The sequence below is a fragment of the Temnothorax americanus genome, unplaced genomic scaffold (genome assembly GCF_048541705.1).
Source record: "Temnothorax americanus isolate GAGA-0224 unplaced genomic scaffold, ASM4854170v1 Scaffold84, whole genome shotgun sequence".
Lineage (NCBI taxonomy): Eukaryota > Metazoa > Arthropoda > Insecta > Hymenoptera > Formicidae > Temnothorax > Temnothorax americanus.
Window position 1 is genome coordinate 128,293 of NW_027509807.1, and position 16,078 is coordinate 144,370.

The window sequence follows — 16,078 nt, forward strand, 5'->3', positions numbered from 1 at the left end:
TTCTTTAGGATTTAGAACAATGTTTTATTAGTTTTTTTTTTTCATTCAAATATGAACAATATCTCGTGTACAACGCTATAAACACATTGCTGCTGCAAAATCTGCGAGGCAGAAGAAAGTCGCAATTCGGAACAATCAGGTAACGTAATCCGTAGAATAATCTCTCGAAGAATGATGGGTACATACGTAAGACAGCTCGATCGAAGCATGCGCGACACTTTGACAATGATTTCTGCAATTTAACTATTTACTTCTGGAAGATCTTGATGTGTGTGAAAGACTTCAACGGTCGCTTAAAGGTACGTATAAATATTTCCTTCCTTTTTGTTATTTTGGAATGCAAATAAGCGCGCAAGTTCGTCAAGGGCTTGATTAATCCGATATCATGTACAAATTTTGACTGATTATTATGACAAAAGGTAATAAAAATACTCTCGATTCTCTCTCTCTTTTTTTCTGCTCTCGTCGAACTAACGTACACTCATTGTCAGTTGAAACTCTTAACAATAATCGTAAAATATAGGGGTAGAGGGAGGACTTGATTTTTGCAAGAATACTTATAGACGTTGGCCATTTAAGGGACGGGGCGGGGGGTAGAAAGGGAATGGGATGTACCTACATGTAATGAACATCAAATTATTCGCTAAGTGTAGTTGAGCGTCGATCATTTTTCGGCATTCTGGATTTATTCAAAGAGATACCCTGCAGCGGGACCACAATATGTCCAGCGTCAACGTTTTCTTAAAGCATAATTAACGTGGTGTCTAATGAAAAATAGAGAAGGCGCAATATGCTTCCGATCGTTCGCGTACGACTCGATACTGATATGATTCTCTCTTCCTATTGCCATAGATCATTTAACGTAGGCAAGGGGAAATTTCATTTCATTTAGCATCTTTAGGCACCGGTAGGGCATTAACGGTGCCAGCGGATGTACTTTCCGACGAAGCGACTGGGATTGGATGTTCAATTAACGGTTTTTCGTTCTCCATGTTCGCATCCTTTACGGTTTCGTTCTCCGCCGTGCTCTTAAGATCTCTAGAAAGAACAACACAAATTTTACATAAATTTGTCATATGTTCCAGATTCGATAGACTAGACGCTATATAAACACCTGTTAACCGGTAACTCGCTAGGATTGACGGTCTCATTCGCAGAGATCATTTTGTGCTCGTCATTTTTGCTGTCACTTTTGCCGTCATCGAGATTAGTTTCCGCAACTGGTAATTCCGTCTCGACTACTTGGCTATCTACATAATCTTTATTCTTTTCGTTGCCATCTCCAATATTTTCGCTAGAAGCCATATTCTTTTCCGTTAAGTTTGCGGCTGTTGCTTCTGATGTTTTATCTTTAAGCACATCGCACGGCTTTTTATCTTCGCTTACGGTGTTCTCTATACTCAAAGTATTCTCAAAATTTTCAAAATTGGCCCATCCAGTGGATTCTACTGGCTCTGACGGTACTACATCCCATGGATTAACCGGCGGGAGTATAGTGCCAGTGTTCAGTGGTTCGGTAGTGTCCCAAGCTGAAAGTTCGTAACTCAATTCGATAAAATAATCTCGAGCATTTTTGAATATCAAATAATAGAAGAATCCTTGGTAGAACATACGATCAGTCGTGTCGACCTCCATATGCATGTCACGTGGTTCCTCGTCATCCTCGTCCGACGAACTAGAATCCTGATGCTGCTGCTTCGAGTGCCAATCCCGTTTATCCACCACAGTCTGGAACGTCAGTTCGCCCTCGTCTCCCCATTCTAAGCCACTACCGCAATCCTCAAGCCCGGCTTTTTGTTTTTGTTGGCACAGCTTTAACATAACATCACCAAACAATTTTTTAAATCTCAGTTTCAAATATAACACGTATGTTATTCGATAACAATTAAACAGATATCTACCTTATTGAACATATCTTCTCGCTTGTCGAGATCTTCTTCACTGAGAGTAAAGGCCAACGTTGTTAATTGGTCAACTGGATTACTATAATATCATACTTCTTAAAACAGTGGGGGAGAAATGACTGACAATATTAACGTCGCGCTCTTTTCACGCGTGTGCTTTCTTGGCTTTTGTAAACTCTACGATTGCGCCCCTAGTAATGCTATTCTTTTTTCTAATGAAATCTCGCGCGTATACTTACTGAAGCGCATCATCACCATCGTTAAACTCATCGTCATGAAATCCAAAGTTCTCGATGAACGAAGGTGTTATTTGTTGACCCTGATAATTGGAGTACATCTAATACGAAGAATATCGCACGATAAATAAAGAACTAGACAATCTTAATTTATGTATCAATAATATACGAATGTAACCTGTTGAATGTATGTCTCTTGCGAATAAGAGTTGTACTCGTTTGGATTTTCCTCGGAGCTCATCAGGTACACTGGAGTCTGATCACCCTAAAAATTCCATTCTAATTAAGATTGCTGCTTTCTCGCTGCAGATACATTGAATTAAACATTGCACAACGCAAGAAAAAATTGAAACAGTCTTTCATCGTAAATTATTACGGTTGCATGAAAGAACGTTAAAATTACCCGTTATATCTAAATCCACATGCGCGATGCATTTGCAGGAAAAAAAAATAGTAAACAATATATACCATTACCACGTACCATCATTACAGTTCGATGAATTTTATTAATCTCCACCAACTGTACACTCACAAGATTTTCCCATTTAGTAAGACACTCGGGTGATAAATTGTTCTTTAAGAAGCTGGCCAGTATATTATTTTTTTCACATTGCGTGACAATATTGTTCGCGATATTTATTAAATGTCCCATGTAGCCTTGACGAACACCATTTTCCTTGTTTCTGCAATAAAATCCCGATGTTATAGTTCTGAATTTCCTCTTGCAAAACATATGCGAAATTTAATACTCTCGGCAATCTTACTGTTTACTCTCGTTTTTATCCCATGCTTCTAAGATTCTCTCTATTAATTTGCACTTGATAAATATCTGGAAATTAATGCGCTCGAATTATTTAATGTTCCTGTATTATGGTTTATTGACACACTACAAGAGGTATAACTCACATTATTATAAATAATATCATTATCCCGTTGTCCGCAATTAATAGCTAAGGCCAGGCACTGTTGTACTTGTGTATGTAAGAAATTATTCCATGTATATTTGAAAAACAGATCCTGTAACACATTTAGACGAAAAATAAGTAAATCAAAGTGATACAAAATAAATAGAAAGCACTTAATGATATTAAAAAGACGCATGCTCATATAATGCGATCTTACCAACAATGTTTGGAATGTTCCCAAATTTTCTAAACTTTCGTGGATCTTTAAATTCTCTGTCGCCAATAACGCGCTTAACAACTTTGCTACGTGCAAACGAGTGTTTCCCAATGGACATTCTAATAGTCCAACGGTTGTTTTAACGGCAGGTTTCTAAACAATAAAAAATTGTGGTTTTTTCAAATAATACAAAAAGTATAAATATAAAATAATACGTTAAGTACAACTTCTATTTTTAGAAAACTTTTTTGAGCAGTTCTTACATATGGTGGATCTAGAAGAAGTTTGTGAAGATGTTCTAAATATGGTATAGTGGCGTTTGAAATTTTAATACATTGTTCATTATCCGTGGTGTCTTCGCCATTACCATGTACATCTCCTTCATTTGAGGAACTGCAAAGCATTCAGGCTATTACGTACTGTACTTTATCTATAAAATGTAATTTTGACAGTGTAAAATATTCTCATCGTCATACTTGCTGGGTCTTTGACCTAAAAGTACCAAAAGCACTTGTATTCCACCGACAATACTACTTTCTACTTTTTCTGCTGTTAGGATAGTTTCTAACAATAGGCTCACAGTTTCTCCTCTGCGTGACAAAATTTTATTATATTATTCGTGTGAATATTCGTGTAAAACAAATAACTCATCTTAAGTTTGAGTATACTCACGATTCCAAAGTATTCAAAATAGGATCTGGATCAGCACGTTCTGTGGATGTACGTTGAGTTTCTCTAGCTACCATCACCATGTCGCAAAGTAATTGTGCCGCGTTAGCGTGTTTGGCTACTTCTGAAGTAGGTGCTAACAATTTTACCAGTCTTTGCACTAAATGTTGACTATCTAGCCACTATTAAAAACAACACAAATACACATATATGTATCGAAAAGAACTCAATTATATAATAGTAACTAGATGAACAATAATAAAAATAAATATGGAAAACCTCTTACATTTAATATGTTTTGACGCATATCACTGCCCTCAACCTGAGTAACAAGTTTGAGTACTAAGTCCATGATAGCCGAAGTCTCTAAATGTTGCAACAATAGATCTACGCATCTCTGGCGACTCTTAAGAAATTCTAAAACCTGTAAGCATGTGAACTGATAGGAATACCAATTCTGGAATAAATGGAAATATATAGGATGGATAGGCATGTGGATAATATAGGAGAAACAAAAAAAAGTTTATTATTTAACTAATATTACTTGTCAATAGAGAGAATTAAATGTCTCAAAGTAAAGTTATTACAAAAGTAAGTGCAACTGACTTATCTCAAATGTATCTCATATAACCATCTTCTACATAAAAACTAGAGGTATTTATGTAATTACCTGGTCACTTTTACGAGCGACTAGCACTCCGATAGTTTTACTGAAAAATGACGCAAGTAGTGGATTTAATGGCTGATCTGTATCTATGAAAGAATATAATTTGGCCAAAAGTGCCTCATCACCTGAAAAAAATTTCAAGAAATGTGTTTACAAAATCCATATAATTTTACAAACAGATACTCTCACCAATTAAGTAAGTACATAACAAAGCTCCAAGTACCTGCCAGTTTCTCATTTAATGTAGGCACATCACATGTGAGCAACTCACACGCGACATTGGGATACTTATAGCGCCAACGTTCTTCAATATCCGTGGATGGTTCTTTAGTAGTTAACGTAACTAATTCTTCCATAACAGCAGGCCTTGTAAGACTATAAATTATGCATTGCAGTAATATTTTGCAACAAAGACACTATATGCAATGAATACAAAATCGGATTTAAGGAAGCAGCAATAATGCCACTTACTATTCAACCAGCTTTTTGTTTTGGCTCTTGCACTCCTGCAGGATGTCCTCCTCATCCATCAACTCGTGCAGCGTGACATCCTGCATGGAGCAACCGATTAGATACCGTCTAACAACGAGACTCTCCCCCCCCCCCAGAGGGAGTGAGGAAAGGGAAACGCTCATCTGTGGAGTGTGGGGGAAAAAGACGCTCGTGTGCGACGAGGAGAGTGCACTTACCTCTTTGTTGAGCAATGCCTCGATATGCGGCGATGACACGTAATTATTCGTCCAGAACATGATGCGGCCCGTATGTGGGGGTGCGTATGTGCGTGCGTGCTTAAATACCTATAAATGTCGCGTAGCGATTTATCGTAGCCCGGGACGATCCGTCCGACTCACATCGGCGTGGCGTGGGGACGCACGCGCGGGTCAAGGAACACTGTGCAACACGTCGCGCGAATTCGTTCGGCCGACGAGCGGCTAACATCGCATGCACACGCGTGGTGTCGTTTCCTCGTCGATTCTCCTCCGTCGCGCCGCGCCGCGCGCGATCAAGTGTCGAAAAACCGCTGTCGTCACGCCACGCACCACCTCCTCGCGACCACTCGGGGGTTCGCGATTACTCCACTCCTAACCAGCGGCTCCTGCTGCCACCCTCGCTCCGGTCTCCGCCGTCTCCGGTTCCCGATAGTCGTGACGTATGCGACTTGAACGCGGACTGCTGACCGCGAGGCGATGCCAGGCGATGCACGACAATGACCCCCTCCCCCCTAGAACCCAGAACGACAAGGGAATGGAGCGCGATCAAAGTGATCGGACGTGGTCGCACCAGACGCTCTCGAGCGCGAACAGGCGCTATACAGAACATATACTATATTAAAGGTGCCTTTTCATGCTGACGCTCGACGCTCATTTTCAGCGGCAAGAAGGTCGCATTTTGACGCTGTTTTCCTTTTCATGAATTTCAAATGACGCCGACGTCACGTGTGGTCATGCGACCTTCTTGCCGCTGAAAATGAGCGTCGAGCGTCGAGCGTCAGCATGAAAAGGCACCTTTACAGGCGCTCGAACACGGACGGCGGAATACGGAATACGAGCGACCACAAACTCCGATTAGTCCGGGTCTACAATAGGGGAGCTTTCCAGCAAGCGACACAAGTCGACACAAGGTATCGTTTTATCTTTGCTGCTCATTACTAAAAAAGAAAGATAGAACGATGCATGTGTCGACTTGTGTCGCTTGTTGGAAAGATGTTTTAAGAATCCGTAATTCGTAATAACAAGATTTCTTATAAAATAAGTTACATAAGATTTGTGAATTTTTTTTTATATACTCTTTATATAATAATGCAGTCAACTACAGAGCCCGATTTTGCAGTTTTGCTCTTAAAAATTTTTATAATAAATAAAAATACGGAGTTAAAGTGCAGTTTAACGTGCACTTTAGTGCATAAAGTGCACCTGAGTGCACCTGAGTTCGGCCGTCGCTCCTGCCGACCCTTAAGTTCGTGACTGTGATTGGCTGATTTGTTTACTGTTAGTCCCAGTTTACACAATTAGGTGTTTTAAGTCCAAATACAATTTATTATTAATCAGAATTTTTATAAAAATTTTCAGATTTTTTCAGAATGCTCAGAATTTTTCAGATTCTTTTATACGAATTAAAACAAAACGTTTTTCAGAAAAATTTAGACAAAATAAATTTTTTTTTAGCTGAACTTTTGCACGGTTTATCTTTCTTCTTTTTTTCACGTTGTAGAGATAAAGGAAAAAAATTAACCGTGTATGTACAAGAAATTCAGAATCGACCTCCTGTGCTCAACGGAAATGCGATCTAATTCGATTGGTGCAAGATGATCTAACGGTAGAAGACAAATATTTTCACTCCGCTGGCGATCTCGGTAATTACGTATGCCATGCTTGACTAATGGCCGCCAGCGCCATTGCCGCCAATGCCAGCTGACGCCACGACGATGTCAGCCGATGCTTGATTTCGACTACTCGTCCGAGATCGGCTCTGTCGGCTCCGTTTGACTAGAGTTTCTTCCTTCGAGCTACGTGGAAACGCATCAATCTCGAAAAATGGCAAGTGAATTGTTACCTTTCATGTATAAAATCGACAACTCTTTCGTTAATTCTCGCAGAATTAGTACAGGTTAATTAAAATTGCGTCTAACCTTAATCGTATTCGCTGCAAGAGACGAATACGAAAAAAAAAATAAAGAAACAGAAAGAATGTAAAAAAAAAAAATTTAGGAAAAATATAAATTAAATATTTGTCTACCAATCATTTCTTTTGTTTCTGTTTTTTTTAATTCTGTTTAATAACTGCTTCAGGTGGAAATCGAGTCGATGACGAGATACGTCTCGCCGGTGAACCCAGCTGTCTTTCCGTTGCTGGCTGTGGTGCTGCTAGGAATTGGAGTATTTTTCACGGCTTGGTTTTTCGTGTACGAGGTTACCAGCACTAAATTCACGCGAGACATATTCAAGGAGGCGTTAATTTCTCTGGTCGCTGCGTTGTTCTCTAGCTTCGGAGTACTCTTCCTGCTGCTCTGGGTTGGAATTTATGTATAGATCACGTCGATAAGGGGTTGAAATTTTTACCGAGAAAATATTTGTAATTGTTAAAAAAATATATATCTATATATAATATGAAATATGTATCAAATATATTAATTTGTTCCAGTTGAACTTATTCTCATATAGATGATAATTGTATAATTAAGTAAGCTTAGAAAGGTTTCCACTTTTGTAACATTTTATCATTATTCAACTAAAACACACAACTTCTAATATATTATTTTATATTGTGCATAAGTTTATTCAATCTTTATCACAATGAAGGCATGAAGTTTGTAATACAGGTACACGAGTTCTGTGGCACCTCGAGAAAATAAAGGTTCGCACTCGTTTTCTGTGAACACAGACTACAGCGTGATTAATCTAATCATGCGAATATCATAGTGATAATATATAATTCCGTGTGAAAAGAATTATATCTATTTTCATATTTGAACGCGTGCTATAATTACTGTATCTGCATTGAACATATACATTCTGTTAAATGTTTTTTTCCTTTTTCATGTAAAACACAGTTTTCCTCTCGTTACACCATAAGGAGAAGAAGCGAGTTTATTGTCGATAAAATAATCTTCTGTGTTTTTCGACGCCGATATAAATTATGTATGTTCCATTTTCGCTGCCTAGCACAATGAGATATTTTACAACAAAATGGAATATTGCAGCTTTAGGACAAAACAACGCACGGAGGATACTTTTTAGCCGGCCAGACCGGCTTTCTGTCGACATCTCTGCATTAGCGCTCTCAACATAAATTGTCTGCGCGATAGTTGTCGAACTTGTTTCAGGAACGCGTCAAGATCTAAAGTGCCGGATCGCAGTCCCTCGGCGAGATAGTAAATAGCGTCCTCCGTAGCCGCCTCTTCGGCAAAAGCATTTAGCATCCTGGAAATTCAAGTTGCGTTACCATCAAGCCTATTTATTACAATTCTTCCTACAACTTCAATTCGTAATAATTTTTCAGCTGTAGCTGAAAAATATCAATTCCATGCTAAATAAAATTATTTTGTAGTTAAGTTTGCATTTATACACTTACTGTTTATATAACGGCGCTATGGTAGTAACAGCTTCGTCGACATCTATCGACTGATTATCAGACAGTTTGCCGATCTCTTTTTCCAACTCCGACTCTTTATCTTGCAAGATGTTCACGTTTTTCTCGAGCTCCTGTTTCTCTTTCTTGAGTTTGTCGAAAAGATCCGCTAGGTGCGACGAGCCGCTCGTTAACTCTTGCTGCGTTCGTCGCAGCGTCTCGAGCTCAGCCTGTAACTGTGAGAACTGTTCCTTAAGTCGGCGTCGGAGCTTATCTTCTACCGCGGACAGCAAAGATGCCCTTATGTGCTCCTCCGTGATCGTGCCAGATCCTCCAGAATTTGGTTGTACCGTCGGTGACTTGCAAATGATCATAAATACTTATTTAATCTGACATATCCTCAAATAAATCCTTGACTATTAATTAGCTTAATAATATAATATTTATAAACATCAATTATTCTAAAATATAAATATTAATTATAAATACCATTTAGATTGAAATAAGTGACAATAATTGTGTACCGGTTGCGTGGCTGGCGGATATGGTGGATATGGACCACTGTAGCCTTGCGCCGGGTAACTGGGCGTGGTTCCTGCATAAGAACCATAAGAGCTTGGATACGGGAATACCCCGGACGCCGTAGGCGGATATGGTGGATACACATTGCTGCCGCCGGAGTACTGAGAATTTGGTGGATATGGAGGGAATCCAGAACTCGATACATTTCCGCCACCAGGCACAGGCATGAATGCTGCGTGACAAATTTTCATCAAGCGTTAAAGAGATATCAATAGAAAATTCAAAAAAGTTCTTACTCCATATAAATATGCTTACATTGAACAGGGTATGGCGTTGAACTCTGTTGCGTTTCTGATCTTGTCTTGGCGTAAACCGGAGGCTGTTCCCCAAAGGTAACAATCATAACTTGAATTAGAGCAAGCAAATCTGAATTGTGCTGTAAGACAAAAGAAACGGGAAAATGGAATAAATATTGGAGAGTGGCACATCTTTAATGATTAACCCTCAGTTACCTTACGTTTTTACACCCCGATATTACCCTCACCAGCGTCTGAGAGACCCCTGCCGTTTTCTCTAGCTTGTATCTTTAAGACAAATGCATCAATTTGAAGTCTTTTTTTTTAATCGATGCGTCTTTTAAAGATCTACAAGACTGTGCAAGTTAGATTATTCCAAGTTAAAAAATGTAAATGTTATTTAAAAAAAAGGAAGACGTGTTTTTCTGAAAAAGCGAAAAAGATTGCTTTTTTTCAAGTTGACGTAATACTGACTAAAAAAAGATACAAAGGTTTTATGAACGTTTTAAAGACTCTGCACGTTTTAACAATGTGCAGGGTCTCAGACCCAGGTGAGGTAACTGAGGGTTAATTATTAGCAAGTCTACTCACAGGCACCCAGTCATGAAGATACGGCAAGTAGATTTTACCATTGTGATCGACAAACATACTGACTTTTATATGCATATCTGCTGTCGGTTTGACATAACACATAGGTGCATTATTGGGATGCGTATCCATCAGCCATATGCAGATTGGAATATTGTAGCAAGAGCCTATAAAACAAACAACAAGTGAAAAACAATATTTAGTAGTTTTATCATACAATTAACATTTATACTAGAGATTGCTCTAAAAAAAAAGTTACCTTTGTAGACGACTGGTATAGTTCCTTGTAAGTTGAGTAGTTCTTTACGTGAGCCATCATTAAAAACTGGTAAACAGCAAATAAGTTTAACAAACTTTGAGATATCATGAAGCAATTGAAGAGTACAGAGGAAGAACGATTAAAGTCCACTTTTTGTCAAAATTGATTTGATCATGTTATCTTGTGGCATTTTCAAAGAATTTTAATAATGCTTATCTATTTTGATCAAGAACAGTTACAATTCATGGAAAATAAGACCAAACACTATATGCTGAGGAAAAACATAGTCCACGTATTTGTAGGGAAAAAATCATCAGAGTTCAACATACAATGCAAACACTAAGCAAACACTATGCATTCGGATATTCACTGTCAGTACTTTTTTCAATAGCTTAAGATATCTAATATCTTGAAACTTAAAATTGTTTTTTTTTCCAAAATTACTCCGGATGGATATCGATCATTTTTCTCCTGTACTCTTCAACCATATTCAAGATCATTAGTCGTGAGTAATTTTACTTACCAAAAGGTTCAATTTTATATACCAAGCCTTTGTACAGATTCAAGACGCTTATTACATGCTTCTTTGTTATGTCCGGACTTTGATACTACAAAAAACAATATCTCTGTTTTATTACAAGATCATTTTGATGACTATTACAAGATCATTAGCACAACGATAAAATTAGTAATGACCTATACCTTAGACAGACCCTGCCTGATCCTCCCCTCATCTAGTGGTGTCATTTTCACCATTTAGCGTGGCAAAGTCGAGATAATGACGGGCCCCTGCTATCTCCCTATCAGACGTACCTAATCAGAATTAATTTTTACAGACGTAGTAATGTGACGGTATGTACGCGATGATCAACGGGCGCTCATGAAGTTTTGCGTTATCATCGACCAATTTGAGGGAATTTTTGTGGCGCGATGAGATCATCAAGGGCAGTCGCGAAAAGTTCACTAATCTGTCATCCACGAAACGTCATTTGTGAACCATTGTGAACTAGAACATCAGAACCGTCATGAATAATTTGCCATAATTTGGCATCACCGTCGTTCGATCATCGACTACGAAGGCCATCTAACCACAACTTCAATCCTTCCTCGAATCAAAGGTGATGCACGAATATCTAGTCGCGTGCGTTCGACCAATCACAGCCGAGAATTTTCAGATGGCAGTCCAGCGTTTTGAGCGTTCTCGATTGTGATCGGTCGATTCGCTTCCTACTGCTTTAGTGCTTGCGCCTTGTTTACCCTGTGCATATGAGGCACGCGTGCTGCATCTTGGCGACCGATTCGCGAGAAAAAAGGTATAAGTATAAATATCCGCAGAAAATATATCATCCTGTTGCACGTTGCACACGAGCTGCACACGATTTATTAATTCTGCCGAATTAATGCTTTTGAAATACGCAGCATTGTCTTTAGGATGCACAGAAGGATCATTATAAATTCGCAAAAATATCGTGCTTTGGGTACTTTTCCTTAAAAAAAAAAAAAAAAATGCGCGAGCGTTTTTGAATCAATGACGTAAATAAATTTAAAGATCAAATCAATTAAGATATAGTCTGTCAAAATTGACTTTACGCTCTCTTTCCTAAACGTAATTTTCATATTTTGATTTTCCTGCCTTCCCATTTCAGATCTTCGAGTCTTTCCAGCTTTCCTTCGAAAGAAAAATGCCGGGACAATCTCTCAATCGGAATTAATGCCCCTTTTATGCTAGGTCTACAATGCGAGTCGTAAAGTCGTGAGTCGTAAGAATTGACCAATCACAGTCGATTATTCTCCTCAAATTCTACTGTGATTGGTCAATTCTTACGACTCACGACTTTACGACTCGCATTGTAGACCTAGCCATTATCTATTTATCTTTTGTCAATAGTCAATACTGGTTCCTTAATTGATACTTCGAAAGCACCCAGTATATCTCTATACGGTAGGTTCGAGAGACGGGATAAATGTCCGAGCGGGAGGGTTATGTTGGAGACAGGTGCGCGACAGGCGTTTCTTCTCCGTAGGGAGGAATCCGGAGAACGAAGTAACCAGTAACGCGTACATCGCGTAACCGGCGTAACGTGTACTTCTAAGATCCTCGATCGAGACGAGGAAAACGATCACGAGCGATTCCAGCAACGACGACGACGACAAGGCAATGTCGTCGCGACGCACATTCGTCAACTGCGACCTCGAGGAAGGCTAAATGTCAGCAATTATGTACGTTAAAGTTGATACCTGCATTATGAGCGACGACTTTATCGAACAGTTTAAATTGGCTTTGAAAAACATTATTAACTGGTTAAGTTGCTAAAATTACGTTTGAAACAACACATTTGTGACAATTGATTGACGAATTGACTCTAAAAACTAAGTTGACACGTGTACACATACGAAGGTTATTTTTTTCTACCTCTGATGAACTGGGAAAGAAAAACAAAGTGATGAGTAAAGAAGGTTTTAATACACAAAAGTTAGGAGGTACATACTTATGCTACTTTTCCACGTAATTGCTATCTTGATTGAGGCATTTATCATAATGTGGCATCAGCTATTGTATCCTCTCCTCATAGAATAGGCTGCCTGATCTTTTTTTATCACAATGTCGTGAAGAGCTGAATAAGAATGTGTTAATGTGTATGGAGAGAACACATTGCACATTAATCAGCTCTTTATGACATTGTTGCAGAAAAGACCAGGTAGCAGTTTATATGAGGGGATATAACGTGGTGCCACGCTCTGACAAGTGTTTCAGTCGGAGTGGCGATTACATGGAGAAGGAGCATAAGTATGTACCTGACTTATGTGTGTATTAAAACTTTTTTTCACTCTTGTAATAATCCTTGCATATAGATAATAATCAAAAAATAACTACAAGAGATAATAAAAATCTTTTGCATCTTTGAAATAAACATGCATTGAATTTTTATTAACAAATGACAGCTGACGTTTTAACTGTTACTTCTAGATGATACTCATTTTGGCTTCCCGAAGCCAATGGATGCAATCATGTAGAGTCTAGAGGTAGAAAAGGGAAAGATGACGCCTCATTTTACAACGCTGACTCCAGTGCGAAAGCGATGTCTAATTGTGCTGTTGCTAGTCTTGGTTCCGTGCGCGATCTTGAATCTGCTGACGCCGTCGGACATGCGCGATGAAGCCGTACTGCAGAACAGCATCGCCGAGCTGCAGGCCAAACTGGAGCATTTGCATGCCAAATACATTGGCAGTCAGGAAGAAATAAACTTGCTGTCGCATCAGTTGCTACAGCTGATTGAGAGCAATCACATTCTGCCTGATCTGCAGCTGCTCATCAACAACGGCACCTCCAATGTCACCAACATCAAGCTGCCTTCGATCTACAATTTTCTACCGCATTTTCTTAACGATCCGAATAGCCTGCGTCCGGCGTTTGTGCAGAGCAAAGGTAGATCGGGAGTAAGCATGGTGCTGGGAGTACCGACGGTGAAACGTGAGGTTCAGTCTTATCTTATGGCGACTTTGAAAAATCTGCTGGATCGTATGAACACTGCAGAAATCGCTGACACCCTGATTATCGTTTTAGTGGCTGAAGTGAGTGGATTCGCTAATTATAATAGAGCATCGATACCATTTGCGTTTCAAGGCACATTGAATTGATGAATTCACAAAGTTATATAAATATAAATATACATATAAATTTTTTTTGCAGACAGACATCGATTATGTGACATATGTTGCGAAGCAAATTGAAGTTCAGTAGGTTCATGAAATCATATTTTTATCTTATTCACTATTATACTTGCATCAACTGACATTTTTGTCTCATTCTTTCTTATGCCTGTATTAATAAAGACTTTTATAATAACAAACCTCTTTTTACTTTAGATTTCCAAATGAATGCGAAGCTGGAGTGATTGACGTGATATCACCATCATCATCATACTACCCAGATTTATCAAAATTGCGCGACACTCTTGGTGACGATCATCAACGTGTCGTTTGGCGGTCCAAGCAGAATCTAGATTTTGCTTTTCTTATGTCTTACGCCCAGACTAAGGGCACGTTCTATATACAATTAGAAGATGATATTTTGGCCAAGAAGAATTTTATAACTACTATGAAATCGTTCGCATTACAGAAAATTGGCACAAAGGAGAATTGGTTTGTCCTCGATTTCTGTCAGCTCGGTTTTATTGGTATGGCATTGTGTACTGTACAGTGATAATGTATACATATATTGAAGGGATATTTTTTAAGTTCTGTTAATATTATAGGAAAACTATTCAAATGCGTGGAACTTCCCTGGCTGATTCAATTCTTTTTAATGTTCCACAATGACAAGCCCGTTGATTGGCTATTGGACCATTTGATATCGACAAAAGTCTGCAGTCTTGATAAGGACAGTGTAAGTGTAAATGACGATAGCCAGATAGGCTCTTAAAAAAAATACATTTGATCTTTTAAAGGAATCTATTTTTATCTCGACAGAAACATTGCAAAATGGCTAAAGCAGAGTTGTGGGTGCATTATAAACCTTCTCTCTTTCAACACATAGGGACGCATTCCTCCTTGAAGGGAAAAGTGCAGAAACTCAAGGTAATGTCAAGTATATCCTATCTACTAGTTTACTAAAAATAAAGATACAAACAATATGACTGAATATAAAATAATGTCTTAAATTACATTTGCAGGACAAACAATTTGGCAAGATAACGCTATTTTATGCTCACGAGAATCCTGAGGCAACTGTGGAGACTCAAATCAAGCCTTACAAACAGTACACACTACAAAAAGCATACAAAGGCGAGTCGTTCTTTTGGGGCTTGCTACCTCAACCGGGAGACCATCTAAAGTTTAAATTTTCATATCCTATTTTTATAAAGAAGTAAGTTGCTGTTTGTATGATTGCTGATCCTTTTACTTTGGAAAATCATTATTACTGTTTTGGTGTGCAGGTACTTATTCAGGAGTGGAAATCCTGAACACCCGTCTGATAGATTTTACAATACGACGGTAGAAGTATTGTCCGAGATGTCTCCGTTGTTGGATAGAAACAGCAACGATGTGACGGAGGATGGTTATATTATTATAGGTAATAAAAAATTGTACATATATCATATAATTTAATCATTCGAGAGATTGTTAGAAAAAAAATATATGTCTCAGGTAAGTTTGATGTACTTGGTGTCGCCGAAGGGACCGTGGATCGAAAACTGGGCAAGGTGTCGGTGCTTCGTTTAACTATACATAGTGAAAGCGAAAACTGGGCCATCCTGTCCGAGGTAAAAATTCCCGATAATAGATTAAGATTGTAATATTAATTCTCTCTCTCTCTCTTCTGCCCTAAAAATATAATTTCTTAATTAGATTCACATAATAGAGGATCAGCCCAGCTGACTAAAAAATGGAGATTCTCGAGTGCTCTTTCGGTACCGCCTGCACGGTTAGCATAAGCGACTGATTTTACAAATATTTATTAATTTATATATATTTTTTATTTTGCTGTCATGTTATTATGTTGAGTGAATCAGTTGTTAATTCAATGCCGTCCGTTACGAAGAGATAAATATATTTTAACGAATATGTTTATATAATTGAAGCCAGCCTTTCGGTCGAGCATTTTATATAGGATTTTTTTTTTTTCAAAATTTTTTGACGTTTGTTGAAGCGCAAGTATTAGGTGATAATGTAATAGATTTACCTCTGCTATTTTGTGAATTATATTCGGTTTACAAGTAATGGCATATTGTTGAGCCTGGAACTAT

The 16,078-nt window shown here is 38.5% G+C and overlaps 4 protein-coding genes across 5 annotated transcripts; 2 read left to right on the forward strand and 2 right to left on the reverse strand.

Annotated features, from left to right (window-relative positions):
- Nucleotides 1-664: 664 nt before the first annotated feature.
- Nucleotides 665-5,894, reverse strand: Fmt (phosphatase 6 regulatory subunit 1-like protein fmt). 2 transcript variants are annotated; one of them, XM_077424448.1, is made up of 18 exons: nt 5,288-5,894; nt 5,070-5,149; nt 4,822-4,973; nt 4,602-4,723; nt 4,218-4,388; nt 3,935-4,113; nt 3,739-3,852; nt 3,526-3,655; nt 3,263-3,415; nt 3,047-3,157; nt 2,905-2,969; nt 2,622-2,823; nt 2,319-2,405; nt 2,144-2,241; nt 1,902-1,983; nt 1,614-1,812; nt 1,115-1,529; nt 665-1,038 (listed from the first exon to the last, which is right to left on the reverse strand). In XM_077424448.1, exons 1-18 carry the CDS (start codon nt 5,345-5,347, stop codon nt 885-887), a joined length of 2,574 nt encoding a protein of 857 aa, XP_077280574.1. In that variant the 5' UTR covers nt 5,348-5,894; the 3' UTR covers nt 665-884. The 2 variants fall into 2 exon arrangements, with proteins under 2 accessions (XP_077280574.1, XP_077280575.1); XM_077424449.1 differs by having other exon boundaries at nt 1,902-1,941; nt 5,288-5,892.
- A 1,061-nt stretch (nt 5,895-6,955) lies between these two features.
- Nucleotides 6,956-7,744, forward strand: Kud (oligosaccharyltransferase subunit 5 kud). Its single transcript, XM_077424493.1, has 2 exons — nt 6,956-7,135; nt 7,388-7,744. Exons 1-2 carry the CDS (start codon nt 7,133-7,135, stop codon nt 7,625-7,627), a joined length of 243 nt encoding a protein of 80 aa, XP_077280619.1. The 5' UTR covers nt 6,956-7,132; the 3' UTR covers nt 7,628-7,744.
- A 104-nt stretch (nt 7,745-7,848) lies between these two features.
- Tsg101 (tumor susceptibility gene 101) lies at nt 7,849-11,346 on the reverse strand. Its single transcript, XM_077424474.1, has 8 exons — nt 11,034-11,346; nt 10,855-10,939; nt 10,332-10,397; nt 10,076-10,239; nt 9,504-9,624; nt 9,191-9,420; nt 8,670-9,025; nt 7,849-8,518 (listed from the first exon to the last, which is right to left on the reverse strand). Exons 1-8 carry the CDS (start codon nt 11,085-11,087, stop codon nt 8,332-8,334), a joined length of 1,263 nt encoding a protein of 420 aa, XP_077280600.1. The 5' UTR covers nt 11,088-11,346; the 3' UTR covers nt 7,849-8,331.
- Nucleotides 11,347-12,293: 947 nt separating this feature from the next.
- Mgat4a (alpha-1,3-mannosyl-glycoprotein 4-beta-N-acetylglucosaminyltransferase a) lies at nt 12,294-15,961 on the forward strand. The gene is made up of 10 exons (XM_077424464.1): nt 12,294-12,551; nt 13,300-13,904; nt 14,023-14,069; nt 14,199-14,509; nt 14,588-14,718; nt 14,802-14,909; nt 15,005-15,198; nt 15,269-15,405; nt 15,480-15,595; nt 15,681-15,961. Exons 2-10 carry the CDS (start codon nt 13,371-13,373, stop codon nt 15,708-15,710), a joined length of 1,608 nt encoding a protein of 535 aa, XP_077280590.1. The 5' UTR covers nt 12,294-12,551; nt 13,300-13,370; the 3' UTR covers nt 15,711-15,961.
- Nucleotides 15,962-16,078: the final 117 nt, after the last annotated feature.